Here is a 17,061-nt window from a genome sequence, read left to right on the forward strand (position 1 = left end):
TCGCGTCAGTTTCGCTAATAAAATGCGCAGAATGTCGCTGTTTGCTTTATTTGGATTCTCGTAAACTATTTAATGTGAAATTCACAGTGTAGTGGATTTTGATAAGGTCTATGAATAGCTGCGATTCATCTTTTAGACTTCCTTGGAAGATGAACAGTACAGTCGAAGAAATTTTATAATTGTCTGTCTATAAAAGGAATATTTCCCTTAAAATATATCTCTTCCTGCGAGTTTAATCGTGTGACGAAGAGATAGAGTAACTTTCGCTATTATAGTAATTACATTTTGTGCTTTTTAGTTGCATATTTTACTTGAAGATTGTTATGTTAATCATGATAAGGTATTTTGTTTAAATTTAGTAGATATGCGAGTTAAGGTCGCCCTGACCCATATGCGGGTCAGGTGACTGTGAACGTGTTAATTACTAGGTAGCATTGGACTTTTCAGCGTCTTTGTGTTGCACAGCCAGCTAAACTTGTTAAATATTTCGTGTTAACAATAGGAAAGGAAAGGATAGAATTTATTTTTTATTTCTCCTTCTTAAATTAATACTTCAACTTACCATGAGACAGTAAATTGCAAAAGTTCTAGTCACTCGCAGATTACAATAAAAAGCCTCTGACTAAATAATACAAATTCATTAACCGGCGTTTATTTCTCAATAAAAAAGATAAAAATATTTGAAAATCAGGGAAGGGATGAATTTTCAAAACAGCTGCCTCTGGTCGAGAAAACGTCGGAATTAATCGCTGCTGCAGGTGTTATCAAACAAACTGATTTATTTTCTCAGTCAAAGCATTTCATTGTTTCGTTCTTTTTTTAGTCTGAATAAATTAGCGCTTCCGCTTCACTCTCTCTCTCCCTCCTTTTTATAAGCAACGTATAAAAAGGACATTGAAAAAGAAAAACTAAGAAAGGGTCGCGGTCTTGCGAGGTCACTTTAACGCGATGCTTTATTTTTTTTCTAATTTTCGTCACGGGTATCCTACTCCTCTCTCTCTCTCTCTCTCTCTCTCTTAGATCATTTTAGACCTCGGGCTCCTCTTGCACCGTATCGCTGCTTTCGGTAGTATCGCTTTTAGATCTGAAAGAAATCACCAGATTGAGGGTCTTTCGAGGATCTGCTGAGGAAGATGAGTACGAGAAGAATCATCATAACAAGCGCAATAAGAGTATTAGTACACGATTATTGACCAATACACGGCGTCCATATTAGAATTGTTAGTCTCGGGGTCGTGTGAAGGTCAAACTCATACCGATCTTCCTTATAGGATCGTTAGGTGTAAATAAGGTGGTGGGGGTAAGAACCAATCGATGATCTTTAGAAACCAAATCTACTTAAAAAGATTTCCAGTTACCTAAACTAAAAAATACTGAATTATCTCTTTTAAATTTCTTTTCAAGCAAATTCGAATCTCTAAGGCTCGTCGATTGGTTGCGTTAGTAAAAAGACGGGAGGTGGAATGAAAAAAAGTTGGAAAGTACGAAAAAATCCTTTCCTGTATTGATCGATCTAATATGCAATTGGGGAACCTCGTGTGTCTACGGCGTCTTTCTACATGGGGGGAGTAAAAAAAAAGGAATATGCGAGTCGCGATTTCGTCGCTCGCTCCATTCTCTTTTTTTTCCATCGTTTTCTGTTTGTAAATAACATTTTATTGCATGCAAGCCTCTCTGGTCATGCTATCTGGTTACTCGATTTGGCTCTATTTCCTGGGCGCGTGTAAAGAAGCGAAGTGACGTTCGATTATTGCTATCTTTTGCGTGGGTGATTTCGACGAAGAGAATTTCACAGGGAGAATCGTAGCCAATTAGCGAAGATATTCATGGAACGTTCTTTCATTTCACTTCTTTCGCCCTCTCTCGTGTTTCTATCCTCTCTAGCCCTATCTCGTGTCGTTTCCACGTTTCTCGTGTAAAATTTTACATTAAAATACCATTCGATATAGTTCTACAAAACGGTACATCGTAAATAGTAAGTAATTAGTTGTAGACGTGTCGAGTCGCAGGATGCAATCAGGCTTCAGGGAGAAGTCATTTCCTACCATTGCCCATTTTATCAATTCTCGAGGATTTTTGGCTCGTACCCTTTATCATTCGTTCCCTTCTGTTTTCCCTTCCTTCCACTGCGAGTAGAACTTGACTTCCTTAAATTTAAGTGATCTGACTGCCGATCGAACCACGAGATTTTCATTTAAATCATCTTCTTAAACTCAAGTACACAGGGTATCTCGAAAAATGAATTTCCTTAGTTTAGGAATTCATTCGAGGTACACTTTGTATATGTTATTTCACTAGTTTCTAGGAATACAAATATTTCTTGTATTTCTGTTAAGATAACTCTTGAAAATTTTTTAAAAATCCTTCTACATATTTAACCAGTAAAAACCATACTGAATACTACAAACAGAATTCTATATTTCTAATACAGAGCATATTTTCTCCAAAAGTAGTCCTTTTATCGATCATGGACGCCATGAAAGTGTGTGTTTCTGTCTCAACAGGAAGCATTCCGTGTTGAAAGTGACGTGAACCCCGTGATCCGATCGATCGGCAGTGATCAAGGGGACAATAGACTCACTGGAACGATTATCTATTAATATATTGTCGGATAATGAAGGATTCACTTGCTGGATGACCACGTATTTCCAAAAGTACAAATATTATCATCATCCTTATCATCGTCGTCGATACTACTATCGGTTGTATTTTCATGGTTCCCTTTTCCCTTCCTTTCTTGTTTCGCATCAGTAGGCACTTAACTATGTTTCTGCGGTTCCTTGTAGTATAATACGTTAAGTCTATTGTACAAGACGGAGAATTCATCGGGGTGGAGAACATAAATTTCGTATAAAAATCTCCCCTCTTCATTTTCCTCGAGGTCGATCGTCTGATTTCTTAAGCGTCTCTTTCCTTTCTTAATCGAAACATGGCTCAGTGACAAAGGGAGAATCTTTTCTCATGAAATCGTACGATCGATCAGCTTTTAGCTCCTTCACTCACGCACTCCTCTCACGTTCATTCAACCTTCGCTCTCTCACACTGTCTAAGAGCGTGCATTATATCTTTTCTTCTTCCTTTCTTCTTTTTTGGAACTTTCAATTAGCACCGTGCCATCCGTCGATTCTAACTCTCCAGGATACGTTTCTCTTTCACTCTTATCTGCACCCACACACTCACACACACTCTCTCACGAAAGTTTCACGCGACCAATGACACAGGGGAGTCGGAGTGAACGTTCCAGGAGAACGTTCACCCCGTTCTTTTTGATAAAGACGACGGAAACTCGAGAATTTCTGGATAAATGCGTGGGAGTACCTTCATCGCGATAGATCGTTTCAAACGAAAGCGAAGTGACTAATCTCAAATGAATTCTGCTCGCTAATTGACTCGTTTTTAGCATCAGTTATGATTTTGTTAGAAGCTTTCCTGCGTAACTTGTGTCCATTTTGGGAAATGATTGCTTCACCGGCTATCGAAGCTTGAGAATACACTGGTGATTGTCTCTTACAGCCCTGAGACTTAAGAGGATGTTTAGTATTGTCGTATGTCTTCATTGTAACATTATAATCTACGTATTAGTGTCTTCAGTGACTCTTGAAACAGTTTACCAATGCATTCCTAGATATCTGATAGATAACGAGGTTGATCATTTTCCAAGAGGACACTTTTTATGGAAAAGCTTTTAACAGTTTTAATTCCATAAAATTATGTAGACTACTTTCGTTGAACAGAATCGCTTCAAATGAAGATTCGTACGCGTGTTGTTCTTTGCTCGAAGAAAATAGCAACATTTTAACACGCTCTATTTGCTAATTGTTCAATATATGCTACAGTCTAGCACAATTACGCAACACACGATGACTAAACCGTGCTTTTCTAATGGTCCACACATTCCCTGAAGAAATAATTAAGTGATAGATAACAGTGCAACCACGTAGACGAAACCACGTCAACAGAATACTGTATTCAATTAGAACATGTCTGAGAACATGATACTTTTAAACTAATGTGTCGATGCGTCGTGAACGAACACGCGAACGCATCACGCAACGTACCCGAAATGTCTCGGTTTTTGGGGCGATCGTATTCCAATCTAGAGCTATATCAACGTACAAAAGTACAAAATACATTTGTTCGCGACCCTTGTTGCTTCCCATCGAAGGAAGGTCAGGAGACTCAGCGAATACCCCCTCTTTCTTCTATTTGTTTCTCAGTTCGTCTTGGAACACGATCTGAGTCCTTCTCTACTTGAATTTAATTAATTGTGACTTACATAAAAGCACAGCTTAAGAATACGAGCTTAACACGTTACTTCTTCCTTTTTAACTTCGTCCCCTTTAGAAGCAATTAGACATAGTCAGTCTTTCCTCGATGCTCAATGCACTTGCACGCGCCATTGAGCATGACAATTGGAATTCGTGGTTGAAAAAAAATGTTCCTTTTAACCCCCGGCGCGAGAGCGAGGCTTTTCGAGCTTTTATAAGCACTATAGGATACTAATGAGGCTCGGTGAATCGTGTTTTATGTAGAAAAACGCTTGAAACAGGGGTTAAAAGTCTATAAAATAAACTTCACTAACGCGATCGCGAAATGGTTCATTACTTTAACTTGTACCTTTGATTGAATCAGTTTTTGATAGCAGCTTTAGTACTTTCTCTGCAGGATATCTAAGTATCGTGGCTCTGTTGAACGTCAAACACTTCTTGGTCAACTCGATAGAATTATATTGAGTCCCTGGGTCTATACTTTTAAACGTGCGAGGAAGTTCCTACGAATCAATCTAATAACTAATTTCTGAGAATTAGTTAAAGGAGTGTTTATTATAGTTTAACATGACCAGATATTCCGATACCTGGCTGCTTTAGTATTGGTACCAAATCTGATGGCAAAAATTGATTCAAGCCAAAGATATGTTGTAATATATGTACGCTTACTTATGCATGTCCTTACGTGGCATACAAAATTCGTGTTGGCTTCTCATCGTTTGGCACCCACTTTGTTGACTGTTTGTCATCGTAAAGTTTAAACACAATATGCAGATTTATTTAGCATGGAACGTTTTTACGTTGACGTTGATTTCACTTCAATGCCTCGTGTAATTGGACATTAATCTTCTGTATATCAGGAATGTTCTTGTGTAAAAAGATTCCTTGATCTACTCGATACAAACTGATTTATATAAACCATTTGTGAGCTTTCTTAAAAGACTGCTTGAAACATTACCAAGTACACAATCGAAGGCACGAGTTGCCATTTAACGTAATATCCTGATGTTCTGCGTTCCTTCAAGGAAGAGAGAAAGTCAAAAGCTCCTCATTACTCATAGCCCCAGGAACAAGTTGTCAAATGAAATCTGAGTAGCTCTAAATGAACAGCATCCTGCATAAGAATGGGCCATGGTATGTCACAGGCATGACTTATGCTAATTCTAATGATCCTCCTTCTTCGCGAACGTTCTATTGAAGAATGGACTCTACTTCGATACGTAAGTTATTTAAAAACATTTACGAAGTATACTATAGTTAGGATTGTTAACATTTCTCTACGTCTATCACGAATATATTCATTAAATCCTAGCGAAGTGATTGGGTGCTTATTGAATTCTAAGCGAACGATTTTGATACCCTGGATAATTACTAACAATAGATCTAATTTATTTAGAAGTTAATTATTAAAATCAGAGACATGTCTCATTTGCTGTTAAAACGATTACGAATTCATAAATATCGATAATAGATTAGTTAAAGACGAGTAAATCTATTTAAGTGTCCAAAAAATAAAATGATTGATTAATACTTAAATTTGTCTCTATATTCGAATTATAAATAATCGAATTTACTCAATGAAATGATGCACCCAGTTTGTATAATGTATATCGTATATGGGGGCCTACGTTTGTATACAATGTATGAATAAGAAGGCATTAACTTCTTAGATTTTCACACGTGTTTCTTTTCCTTTTTAACTCACGTGTCGCAAATAATTCCACATTCGTAACCAGAAGAAAAACCAAATAACGAAGTAAATATTTGATCCTATGCACCTCTTATTCCTCCACTGTAATTAGAGACACAAATACGAAACGCTCTACTCACTCGAAACACTGCGACTTTCAAGGGAACCTAACGTAAAGATCTTCAAATGAATGCATATCCTCTAATATTCTACATACTCATTGAGTAAATCACAATATAAAAATACAAATTGAAGGTCTCCCCTTTCTTCTTCTTTCTCCTTCGTCGATTTTTCAATCTCCTTTCTTTTCTTTTTTTTTTTGCGTTTTTTAAGCATCTTTGTCGTGCAACAATGTTCTTTACAAATGCACTTCTTTAGAATAAGTTACTTCTCCTTAACATTTCTTTGATAAATAGTCTCTCCTTCTGCTAATTCAATTAACTGTTACTTACTAACGTAACGTCTCACTGTTGTTTCCCTTCGAATGACATAACATCCAAATACTTCTCCCTGATTAATTACTTTTTCATGACAGTAATCAATGACATGTGCAACGGAGCTGTTAAATGTCTTGCGGTGAAAGTAACTATTCTTAAATGTGCGAATCACCTAGTATCACGAACAACTCGAATATTCACGTGTATACGTGCGACATGGAAACAATTTGATCCTAACCACGCATGTACAAGTAGCCACAGATTGCAATAATACCCCCACCAACAATTGCGGCGCCTATGCCTATTGAAAGGGGCTTAAATAATGACCTCTTGAGCTTCTGCCATTCTTCTGTCTCCTTTTGTCGACGCTTCATCTCTCGCACTTGCGCTGCCAAACGTTCGTTCTTCTCTTTATTACGTTGACGAACTTCACTTTTTCTATTGTAAGAAAATAATCATCATTAAAAACAGTCGTATAAAAATAGCTAGAACGCAAACACTTCGTTGAAGAACTTACGTATCCGGACTGGACGGAGGACTAAATGTCTGTAAAGAGTTTTCACCGTCACTTGTAGTATCGTTAGGCACTGTAACACTGTCAGAGCTCTTGTCATGCGAATTATTTGTGATTAATGTGGAGTTTGCATTTGGCGAAGTGCTGTCTGTATGAATCGATGGTTCTCTGGGCAATGGTTTGTTAGGTGGTCCGCCTAATTCGTCTGATATTAAGTACATAAAGGAATTATATTTCAAAAGTTTAGGAATTTAGATGAATTATGAATAAACAAGGCTTACCATTCTTCGTTGTTGTATTGGACGTCAAATCCGCCATCATGCTACGTGCTAGAGATTCGCCTCTTGGAGGGGGTAAAGGTGGTGGTTCATCTTCTTCGTCAATTGAAGAATTACTAATGTTATTTACTACGTCATAATGATTTGTTACTATCTCATTATCAACATTCTGGAAACGGGGTAAAAGTTAGTGAAACGCCACGGACTTCAATGGATCACAGTAGCACAGTGCTATTAGAGTTAGTCTATAGAGAACATAAAATCTATTCTAAAGGTATACATATAGATTAGTAAACATGACTTTCTTGTTACATTCGGATACAGAGGAAATCCAATAACACTGGACCACTGTGAATTGGTATTAGTTACCACGTTATTAGATGGCAATTGTTTTGCTCCTTCGATGATAGCAGCATATGAAAATTTTAATTGATAAGGTGTCTGAATTAAACCCATCCTGGATCTTCTCATTTCAATCAACACTTCTCTAACATTCACAGAGTTTAATCCATTTTCCTCAATCTAAAATAAAAAAAAGATTAATTTTCTTTTCCTGAATTTGTACCCTTACAATTTTGTAAAAACAACACTTACCAAAACAAGACATGTATCCACTAAACAAAATGTTCCTGACCTTCCAATACCAGCGGAACAATGTACAACAGGAGGGCCAACATTTTGATCTAATGCTCCTGATTGCCTAACATCTGCCAAAAAACGTAGAAAAGCTGTGGGAGTCTGTGGCACCCCAAAATCTGGCCAAGTAGTATAATGAAAATGTAATATTTCTTTACTTTCCATTGTTTCCATGTCTGTTAGTCTATGTAAAACAACAATATTACATTAATTTCTTCCTCTATTAACACTGTGTATATAATAAATTATACAGATGCTGTAAGTTTGTAATATTTCGTACTTTAATATTCTAGTTGTATAGTCCGATGATTCTGTTTTGCTGACATACTCTACTTTTATACCAACATCCATAAATATCATAGTGTGATCGAACGAATCACCGAGAGGCCAATACTGATAACATTTAACTTGATTCTTTTCGATTATCTTATTTAACATTAACACAGCTTTAGAATTTTGCTCCCATACCATTAGCCAAAAATGGCCAGCAGTATTTTCTAATGGTCCTTGAGTAAGGATGTATTGTCTATGAGCACGATCTACCTGCAATGAGAACCCAATATATAGTCAACTCCTTCATCATATTCAAGAACATCAATAGAATCCTTACCCGTATGAGATTGGCATTGATATAATCACACGGACCCCTCTTAAGGACAATCCTGCTATGATCATACGGCGCAACATCTCTGTACCGATTCAAATTCTTGTTCTGTGGCTTCTTCGACTCGTTGCACGTGTATGTAAAACTGCTACATTCGTTGCGTATATGCTGCAAAAAGAAATCTTATATCTACACCAGCCCCAAGCTAAACTGTTCAACCTTAAAAACATCACAATACATGTTCTATGCCTCACTTAACATTTTCCTGTGAAAATAGTTTTCCAAGAAACTGTTAATCGACATATTTAGAGCTCCCAAACAATCCGTGCATTGTAAATCGTTCAAGAACCGACTCGCGAGATAAAGAACGAACGAACGCAACTGTTGAATCCCTGCCTGTTATCGTATCGCATCGCGCGGTATAACAAATCGAGCCCATTCGCGTAAACTACTCGTCAATACCGCGATACGGGAACATTCAAATAATGAAACAAATAAACAGCGAGACGCAACACGCGTGTTCTGTACACAGGGTGTCTTACAATCTTCCATTGAAATTTTTAAGAATACTGGTTGTTATCTTGGCAAATCAAGACGAGGTCGTTCAGGGCTTCAATACTATTTTTCTAACATAATCAAATTCAAGTTTTCAAATTCAAATTTTTGAATATTCAAATTTTTAAAAGATGCGCAATGTTTATGTTGTCTGTTGATGTTGTACTCTGATTTGACAGACTAAAATTAGACTAGTAATCAGCCTTTTGTGCATGTCATTTAAAACATGGTCTCAATGAACACTATTCCCAAAGATAGATTGCTCGAGGAGATCCAGTCTCTGTGCTTCCTAGATCACCTGACTCTACACCTTCAGATTTTCTCTTATGGAGCACTCCAAAAGAACAGGTCTGCAATACAAAAAAAATCTACTCCAAAACGAATGAATTACGTTGCATTGAAGGAAATTGAACGAAATCTGAACGAAATCGCAACGACACTCAACCTGCAATAAACTGATATCAGAGTTGCATCTCCTTTCATATTCCTCCCATTTGTATCCACAGTCCCCAGAGACGAAGCTCGAACGGAAACCTGTAGGACACCCAGTATATAATTAAAAAAAATGTGCCGAGCTACAGATGCGTACACCCAAAGTGTCCACGTTGAGTGGCGTTCGAGGAAGTCAGAAGAAGAAAGGAATTCCATCGTTGGGCCTGGAATTCCTTCGGAAGCCGTGTCAGCGGAAAACAATTCGACATAGTCGCGTGTCGGCTGACACATCCGCGACGGGGGGAGCACGGTCGGTCTTTTTCTCGCGGCAACCGGAAGGAGAGACACAAAAAGCGGAAGGAAGGGAGAGCGAGGAGCGACAGGAGGTCCTTACTTGATAGAGGATCGGCCAGGCATCCTTCGCGTTGATCTCGAGGAACTCCGTCTCTACGTTGCTGATCCCGTGATCGCGCGTCCCTTGGCTGGTCATTCTGTCGGCTGGTCACGGCTCGTTCGCGACTCGGGCTTTCCTGTGCACGAAAACGGCGAAACGAGACTCGACACGCGAAGAGGCTGGGCCCCGGGCGCCGCGCGCGATCTCGCTCTCTCTGTCTCCGAGTCTCCGGGAAGAAGGCGTCTCAGGCACGGAGCGGTGCCATGCGTGATGAGGACTCTCGCGAAGGGCAGCCCCCGCCGCACGGGAGACGAAAACTGAGGCTCTCGCTGGGGATCGTAGGCGCACACCTCTCGGCTCTAGGCCCGTCACACACGCACTGCACCCACTCGCGGCCGATCGTACGAACCAGCAGCGATGAAGCGTTCACTGGCGTTCACCGCCGTCGCTGCCACCGCGAAACACCGACCCAACGTGCTGACATCTTCGGATAACCACACTTTCTTTCCTCCCTCTCTTCCTCTCTTTCTCTTTCTTCCTCCGGCTTCGTCCCCTTCGCCCGCCGATGCGCGCCGCCATGTTGCGTTCGGTGGTCGCGGAAGACGCGCCTGCGCCGACGTAGCGCGCGAAATCGAACCGTGTTTGACGCGAGCGGCTCTCGATTAGGCATACTTTTCTTTATTTAAGGTTATTAGTGTTTCGTGTAATCGTGTAATGACGAGAGTACAGTGAGTTTCATTGGGGTTCCAGTTTATTCCAGTTTTTAGTACAATTAATGGACAGGGGTGTTTTTTAAGTCTGAGCCTCGTATAAAGCCGATTAATGAAAAGTTGAAGATCTTACTGTAGTCGTGCCGAGGTAGACGATATTTTTATTTTTTTGTTTTCGAGTTTGGAGTGTGGGAGGTTAGAAGGGCTCGTGCATGCCCTCTTGTTTTCTTGTATACTGTATTTCGAAACGCAAAAACATAGGATATTTACTTGCTATGAATTCCTCGATATTTATTACTTTTTTACTATCTCTTGAAACTACTGTTTAGATAGCGTTAGTTTTACTTCTAGAAAGATAAATAAGAGATACTGAAGAGATATAGTGAATTCACTTTGATAAACCTATCGTTAGATTGATTATTAATTGAATGATTATTATAACTTAAGACCAAACCTTAAGTCCAGAAAATAATGTGTATTCTCTTTATTTCACATAATACTGTTCTTTACAGGAATTTTAGTTTTAATTAAGTATTGTTGTGTGAAGACTATCAGGAAGAGCAGGAATCGAAGCATATTTTTTACCGAAAATTTGAGTATCGTGTAAAAATAAAACAAATATCTTTTTTTATAAAAAATAGTACAAAAAATATAACTTAAATAAATAATTGAAAATACTGAGTAAAATATCTGTATGTATTAGAAATGTTTTTTTCAGAGGTAGAGTTTTGTTTCGTCGTATTAATTCATGAAAAATTATGATTTCTTCCCAACTTTCGAAGGTGTTTTATCGCTTTTTTTATTTTCTTCATCATCATCGCTGGTATTTATACTTTTCCTCTTAGCTGACTGTGCAGTCCCCTTCTTCAGCCAGGAAGCCATGAAACTGTTAGGATTGCTTTTTTTCTCTACCCTATGTGTAATGGAATTAGAAAATCAATAGTCTAGCATGTCATTGCACGGGATTAAAGGTTTATAACGCTGGCAGCGATACATTAATTGCATGTACCCGCATACTTACACAGGCTTTGTCTCCTTTCTGCATTCCTCGCTTTTATGTAATACATTGTTTACACAAGTGGAGACTGTGTGCCAACTTAAATCGCCATCTGATACCGTTAATTTGTTTAATTTATCAACAGCCTCGGCTACTGATAGCTCCTCGTGTAACCAATCCTGTTGGCATCAGATGAGAGAAATAATTTACAGAAGTTAGTATCTTAAAACAAAAACTATTCAAACAGACAGGTATATTTGTATGCTTACATGCACATCTTCCTCTGTATTCAAAAACACAGGTACACGATTATGCATCCAAGAAAGAACCTCATTAGAATCTTTTGTAACTATAGTGCAGCTGTATATTGTTTTACCCTGAAATATGTTCACAATTCATTATATAATTCACACAAAAAATGATGAAATTTTATATAGCTACCTCTGCAGTCTTAAATTTATTAAATATTCCTGCCATCTTCAGGAGCTTAAATCCTTTCCACCCATTCTCCTCTGACCATTCATCTGTCCATGTTGATGAATCATCTGCTCTCACACCCTTATCTTGAGTAGCATAGATATAATACGGTTGCTTAGTATCTTTCTTGGTCTTTCCAGCTTTCCATTCGTAATATCCTTCACAAACCACAACACACCTCTGTCCCCTGTGAAGAGGTGGACTGTATAAATTAGAGCTTTTAAGCTTCTCCAGGCGAGCATTGTGCGTTGACAAGGTATGTTTCCTGTAGTCACCCTACACATACAGATATTCCACACTTTACATTTTATCACAGGAAAAAAAGAAATTGGAAAATAAAGATTGAAAAAAAACTGTACAAGTTTTTAATTACTTATGAATAGCAATATAATTTTTTTTAACTGTTACTTTTTCTGGTTCAGAAAGAAGCAGAATTATATCTAGCGAATTCATATTAACCGCGCTACATGAGCTACCCCCTCTAGCAGGTGTTTCACCCCCTAACCTTGTTTGTAAACACTGACCTCGTGCCAGGGCGGTATCATGCTCCACATCATAGCGCAAAGGACTCTTTCATCGTCCTTGCCGAGCTGTGAGCCCTCGACGACACAAGGAAGGGCGTCCTTCGGTCCAATATTGCAGGAAGGGACATATTCGACGTCACTCTTTGCCCACGTCGTAGTGCGTCGTTTGCCATTTCCATCCTTGTACTCGCAGACACGGCTCAAAGTGTCCGGTTCTAAAGAGCTGTAAGATGAATTGCAAGTTTTATTCGTGACTCATTTAATTGCAGAGTTTCCTTGTCAAAAATTAATTACTGAAATTACTCACCAACACGCTCGACCACACATGTTTCTCGCGCCACTGTAACGATCTCAAGACGCTGGTGCCATCTACTGGCCTGTTACTTCTGGCAGTATTTCTAGGTTTCAGCAATACTTCTTTATTTTTCTGTTCCTTGTTTTCTATTTTTTTAGTGTTGTGCAGATTTTTAAACTTTTCTTTAGTTTTCAAATATTTCTTCATTTCTTCATCTCTTCATTTCTTCATCTCTTCACTTCTTCATCTCTTCACTTCTTCATCTCTTCATCTCTTCATTCTCTTCGTCTCTTCATTTCTTCATCTCTTCATCTCTTCATCTCTTCATCTCTTCATCTCTTCATCTCTTCATCTCTTCATCTCTTCATCTCTTCATTTCTTCATTTCTTCATCTCTTCATCTCTTCATCTCTTCATTTCTTCATTTCTTCATCTCTTCATTTCTTCATCTCTTCATTTCTTCAGTTCATCGAGTATTTCTTCAGTTTTCAGCCCATCATTCTAAATATTTCCATTATTTTTGTATCCCTTCATTATCTCTTCATTATCGCTTTGAGGAGTGCTAGGAATATTTAGTTCCTCAATGTCCGATAGATGTAGACAGTTGTCCATTAGAATTATCATTTCAAAGTTTTTCAATCTTTACTATAATTCGCTCAGTCACGAAAATAAAATAAAGTATTCCCTGAAGTGACTTAAAAATTATTTTTATACCGTGATGTGTGTTTATTATGCTAACAAATTCCACGAAGCAGAAACGGAAAACTAAACATTACAAACTACATATTTCCTTCTCAGAATTCTTGCACGTAGTAATCTCAGTATGAATCCTTGTATCAGACTTACCATTAATCAACAATAGGTACAATTTTATACCACCTGAATGTTCATTCTCATTTTAATTGTATCTTCAAGCACCTGCATTATAGTCCATTGTTTCCTCGCTCACAGATTTTTATACTGATCAGTTACTTATCTTTAGAAATCATTAACTTCAGAAGCTAGCGAGCAGTACACTGGACGCGATAAGAATAACCGAACCTGCAAACTGAGCTGTTAATTACTCTGGTGCATGCCAGCCAGCTGAAACAAAGCTGGACTGTTAATTAAACGTATGCTACAGGTGGCCAATTAACAATCATTATATTCACAGCATTACAATAATGTATTCCTCGTTTTACAAATTTCTGATTCTTAATTTTATCTAACTGTATGTGATAAAAAAAAGATCAATTCCACTCATATTAGATATTAGACAATCTGCTAAGGCCCAATCAAACTCTATCAGCCCCGATCAAACCTAATCGGACCCAGCCCAGCCTTCTTCGATAGGGACCTTCGATAACAGATAACCAGATCTCAAGGATAAAACCCACGCTGATGAAATCCCACGTGATCCAACCTAATCCAGCAGGTTTTACCTGGACCGAGGGGGCTTGAAGAGGGTCCTACCAAATTCGACACAGTCTGGTTAGGCTAGCTGGAGTCTCTCAAAGTCCAACATTTACCTGCTGTGGTCTGGCGATGTCTAGCAAGGTTCCACGAAGTCTGACGTGACCTGGCTAGTGTCTAGAGCTGTTCCACGAAGTTCTTCGCAGTTTGGCTGATGATTGCATCCCACGAAGTTCGACGTGACTTGGACAGGCCTCTCGAGTTACTTGTCAATTGTAGTACATGCAAAGTGCAGCTGTAGTCTTCAGGTTTATTCAGGTCTATTAGGCTTTCTCTAATTATTTTCAATAATTCAAAACCCTCAATTTTCTCAAGATTTACATAACTCAAAGAACCATAATTTTTAGTGACGAAAATATAATTTCATTTCATGCAGAAACTGTCTCTTTTATACCAATAATTTTGGAGCAATTATTTTTCTAGTACTGTTATTACTGCAGTATTATTTCAGGAATAATACCACTGAAAATTCTCGTACTTCTAAGAAGATTAATGTTATGAACAGTGATTCAGCTGTATCACAACCGCAGACGAATCTCCACTCAGTCTCTCGTTGCATCGTTTCAACCTCCCTAAACGCATAGGATAACGAGCAGCATCGATATCTGATGCGATTCGCGTGCGACTCGCGGGGTAGAGAAATTGCGAAAAGAAGGCGTGCGCGTATTTTTCTGGCAACGTTCATTAGCGCGGCAAATTAGTGTATGCGGTTCAACGAGCGTTCCATGACGATGTTCCAGAGGTGGAACGAAACGATGCGAGTTTGTCGAGCGTCCAGGTTGTGGGTATCAGTGTGGATACATGTGTGTAAAAGGAATGCGTCCCTTCCACCTCTGTTTGCTCATTGTTCGATCTTTGGGCGCGGTTTGATTCGTCTGCGACTCGAGGAATCTTCCATACGAATTTTGTGTTCTTCAAAACAAAGGAAAGAAAAATGAGGATAGTGATTTAAGTCTGTGTTGGTAGCTTTTTGTTTGCTTGGGAATTTTTTAGAATTTGTTCAATTTGAATCTGTAGTTGCTTTCTGCTTTTTTGAACTACTGTATTTCATTTATTGATATTGTGATTTTTTTGAAGTCAGCGAAAGTACAGGATCATTTTCACTGCTTCTGGGTTGGAATGTTTTAAATAATAAGATGAAGATGCTAGATATTTTTAATTGTATATACGGTGCTTAATCCCCTTTGCATTTCTCGAGTTTTACATCCCTTCTCACTTTTTCTTGGCCTCTACTTTTTTCACTTTTTATGTTTTCTTTTCGGGATGCATCGAGCGTGATCCATTAAGGTACCAGGATTCTCGTAGATAAGGCACGAAGGGCTGAAGGGCTGCCTTCGTCCCTCCCTCGAAGTCCTGTTTTATCTCCCGGATTCCTGGACGCTAACTCATCGTGGCTCATTGTGATGTTGATGTCACGTTGGGTGCGGGCATGCCCGTGCATCGATTCGCATGAATTAGAAATCGAAATGCTGACTAGGTGCACGTAAATATCTCCTATTTCAGTTTTATGACTAATCAGCGGATTTCAATACAAATATGGGGATCTTAAATGTATGAAAAGTTGCAGATTGCATCTACTATCCAAGAATCTAGACAATATCAAAAATGGAGCACAAAAGATACTTAGCATTTAAAGAGAGAAATGAATTTTTACTTAAGTTTCTAAGAGATGAATCAGAATTAGCGAAATGAAGAAAATTGGGAAAGAATAATACAGTAATGGCTTCAGAGGCATCCTCTCAGAAGTTTCTAGGGAAGCGAATTAATTCGATATCCCTAGGTCCCAGTAATTAAGCACCGCTATACCCTGTTGGCGTTAAGCGAGAATTTTAATCACCGCTGAATATTCAACTGAATTCATTCGAGATCATTATCCTGGATCGAACACGAGGATCATAGACAGGGAATCAAAAATTCAAATGCAGCAACGGGACGATGCGAAAACATGTGCACGTAACGAACAGTTAGAAATTCATTCTTCTTTAGTTTAAGTCTCAGTCCCCAAGCCTCAATTTTATAATATTTTTGTTCAAATCTAGTATTAGTGAAGATTCTGCAGTCCTCGATCATCGAATTAGCTCAAATTTTTTTTTCCGAATTTTGGAGCGTCCTGTAGTTGCATTATCGCGTCATAGGCAGAGGTAAATCCTTTAAAGTCAAAGGGTACTACTATCGCCGTTCAACAGGAAGCAAAAAGCAAGAGAAAAAAAAGAGACATAATAAGCCTGCAAGAAATCGCTCAAGGTAAACGTCAACCGGTAGGCATGACCGATTCCCCTTCCTCTTTCACCCCTTTTTTCTTGTTATGACAACTTCCTTCATCGAGCCTCCTTCTGAAATACTGGCCAGCGTGAAAGTGAGGGGCCAGTGGTGCTCAAACAATGAAAAAATATCCACGAAAACATCCTCCAAGAATTTGATCTTCTAGAACCTGTATGAATGGAACATTCTTTTATTTTGCTTCGAACTTAAAAAAATTCCTATATCTTCGTCGAATATTTTTTAGTTCTATGAAAATTCAAATTAAATATACTAGTAATACACGATGAGAGTGGTCTAGGTAAAGAACCTAAAAAAAATTGAATTTATCTGAACTAATCTGTAAGGGCTGTTTCCACCTTAAACCCCCTAAAAATATAAAAAAGAATAAAATTACAAACCTGTAAAGTTAAAACAAAATTAGAATTTCAGGGGTACCAGCGTTCCCTTGCCAGACCACTTTCCTGATTAGTCCCACAAATCACCTTGGTCCTCCTGGGCAATTTCGTAAACGGTATTTGATCGATTCACAAAAGCAGA

At 38.5% G+C, this 17,061-nt stretch overlaps 2 protein-coding genes across 7 annotated transcripts; both read right to left on the bottom strand.

Annotated features, from left to right (window-relative positions):
• Positions 1-5: 5 nt before the first annotated feature.
• Positions 6-10,051, bottom strand: LOC143184271 (tyrosine-protein phosphatase non-receptor type 2-like). Of its 6 annotated transcripts, XR_013002754.1 has the most exons (10): positions 9,809-10,051; positions 8,434-8,595; positions 8,104-8,366; positions 7,782-8,007; positions 7,557-7,709; positions 7,191-7,356; positions 6,913-7,114; positions 5,227-6,833; positions 4,938-5,117; positions 6-1,084 (listed from the first exon to the last, which is right to left on the bottom strand). XR_013002754.1 is itself a non-coding variant. In XM_076386332.1 (9 exons), exons 1-9 carry the CDS (start codon positions 9,902-9,904, stop codon positions 1,017-1,019), a joined length of 1,533 nt encoding a protein of 510 aa, XP_076242447.1. In that variant the 5' UTR covers positions 9,905-10,051; the 3' UTR covers positions 6-1,016. The 6 variants fall into 6 exon arrangements, 3 of the variants coding, with proteins under 3 accessions (XP_076242447.1, XP_076242467.1, XP_076242437.1); XR_013002753.1 differs by having other exon boundaries at positions 4,954-6,833; XR_013002752.1 differs by having other exon boundaries at positions 4,938-6,833.
• A 942-nt stretch (positions 10,052-10,993) lies between these two features.
• Positions 10,994-12,988, bottom strand: LOC143184286 (abasic site processing protein HMCES-like). Its single transcript, XM_076386364.1, has 6 exons — positions 12,824-12,988; positions 12,517-12,739; positions 11,957-12,268; positions 11,785-11,892; positions 11,540-11,694; positions 10,994-11,431 (listed from the first exon to the last, which is right to left on the bottom strand). The coding sequence occupies exons 1-6, from the start codon at positions 12,841-12,843 to the stop codon at positions 11,275-11,277; spliced, it is 975 nt and encodes a 324-aa protein (XP_076242479.1). The 5' UTR covers positions 12,844-12,988; the 3' UTR covers positions 10,994-11,274.
• Between the last annotated feature and the right edge of the window lie 4,073 nt (positions 12,989-17,061).

Source organism: Calliopsis andreniformis, chromosome 2 (assembly GCF_051401765.1).
Source record: "Calliopsis andreniformis isolate RMS-2024a chromosome 2, iyCalAndr_principal, whole genome shotgun sequence".
NCBI classification, from domain to species: Eukaryota; Metazoa; Arthropoda; class Insecta; order Hymenoptera; family Andrenidae; genus Calliopsis; species Calliopsis andreniformis.

Bases quoted from the DNA above. Each gene is read 5' to 3' on its own strand.
- LOC143184271 (XM_076386322.1), bottom strand. From the start codon at position 9,904: ATGACCAGCCAAGGGACGCGCGATCACGGGATCAGCAACGTAGAGACG. The intron at 8,367-8,433 runs GTAAGGATTCTA...TTCTCATTGCAG, and splicing joins TCAATGCCAATCTCATACGG to GTAGATCGTGCTCATAGACA. The intron at 8,008-8,103 runs GTACGAAATATT...TGTTTTACATAG, and splicing joins TATACAACTAGAATATTAAA to ACTAACAGACATGGAAACAA.
- LOC143184286 (XM_076386364.1), bottom strand. From the start codon at position 12,843: ATGTGTGGTCGAGCGTGTTG. The intron at 11,695-11,784 runs GTAAGCATACAA...TGATGCCAACAG, and splicing joins ATACAGAGGAAGATGTGCAT to GATTGGTTACACGAGGAGCT. The intron at 11,432-11,539 runs GTAAGTATGCGG...CATTACACATAG, and splicing joins AGAAAGGAGACAAAGCCTGT to GGTAGAGAAAAAAAGCAATC.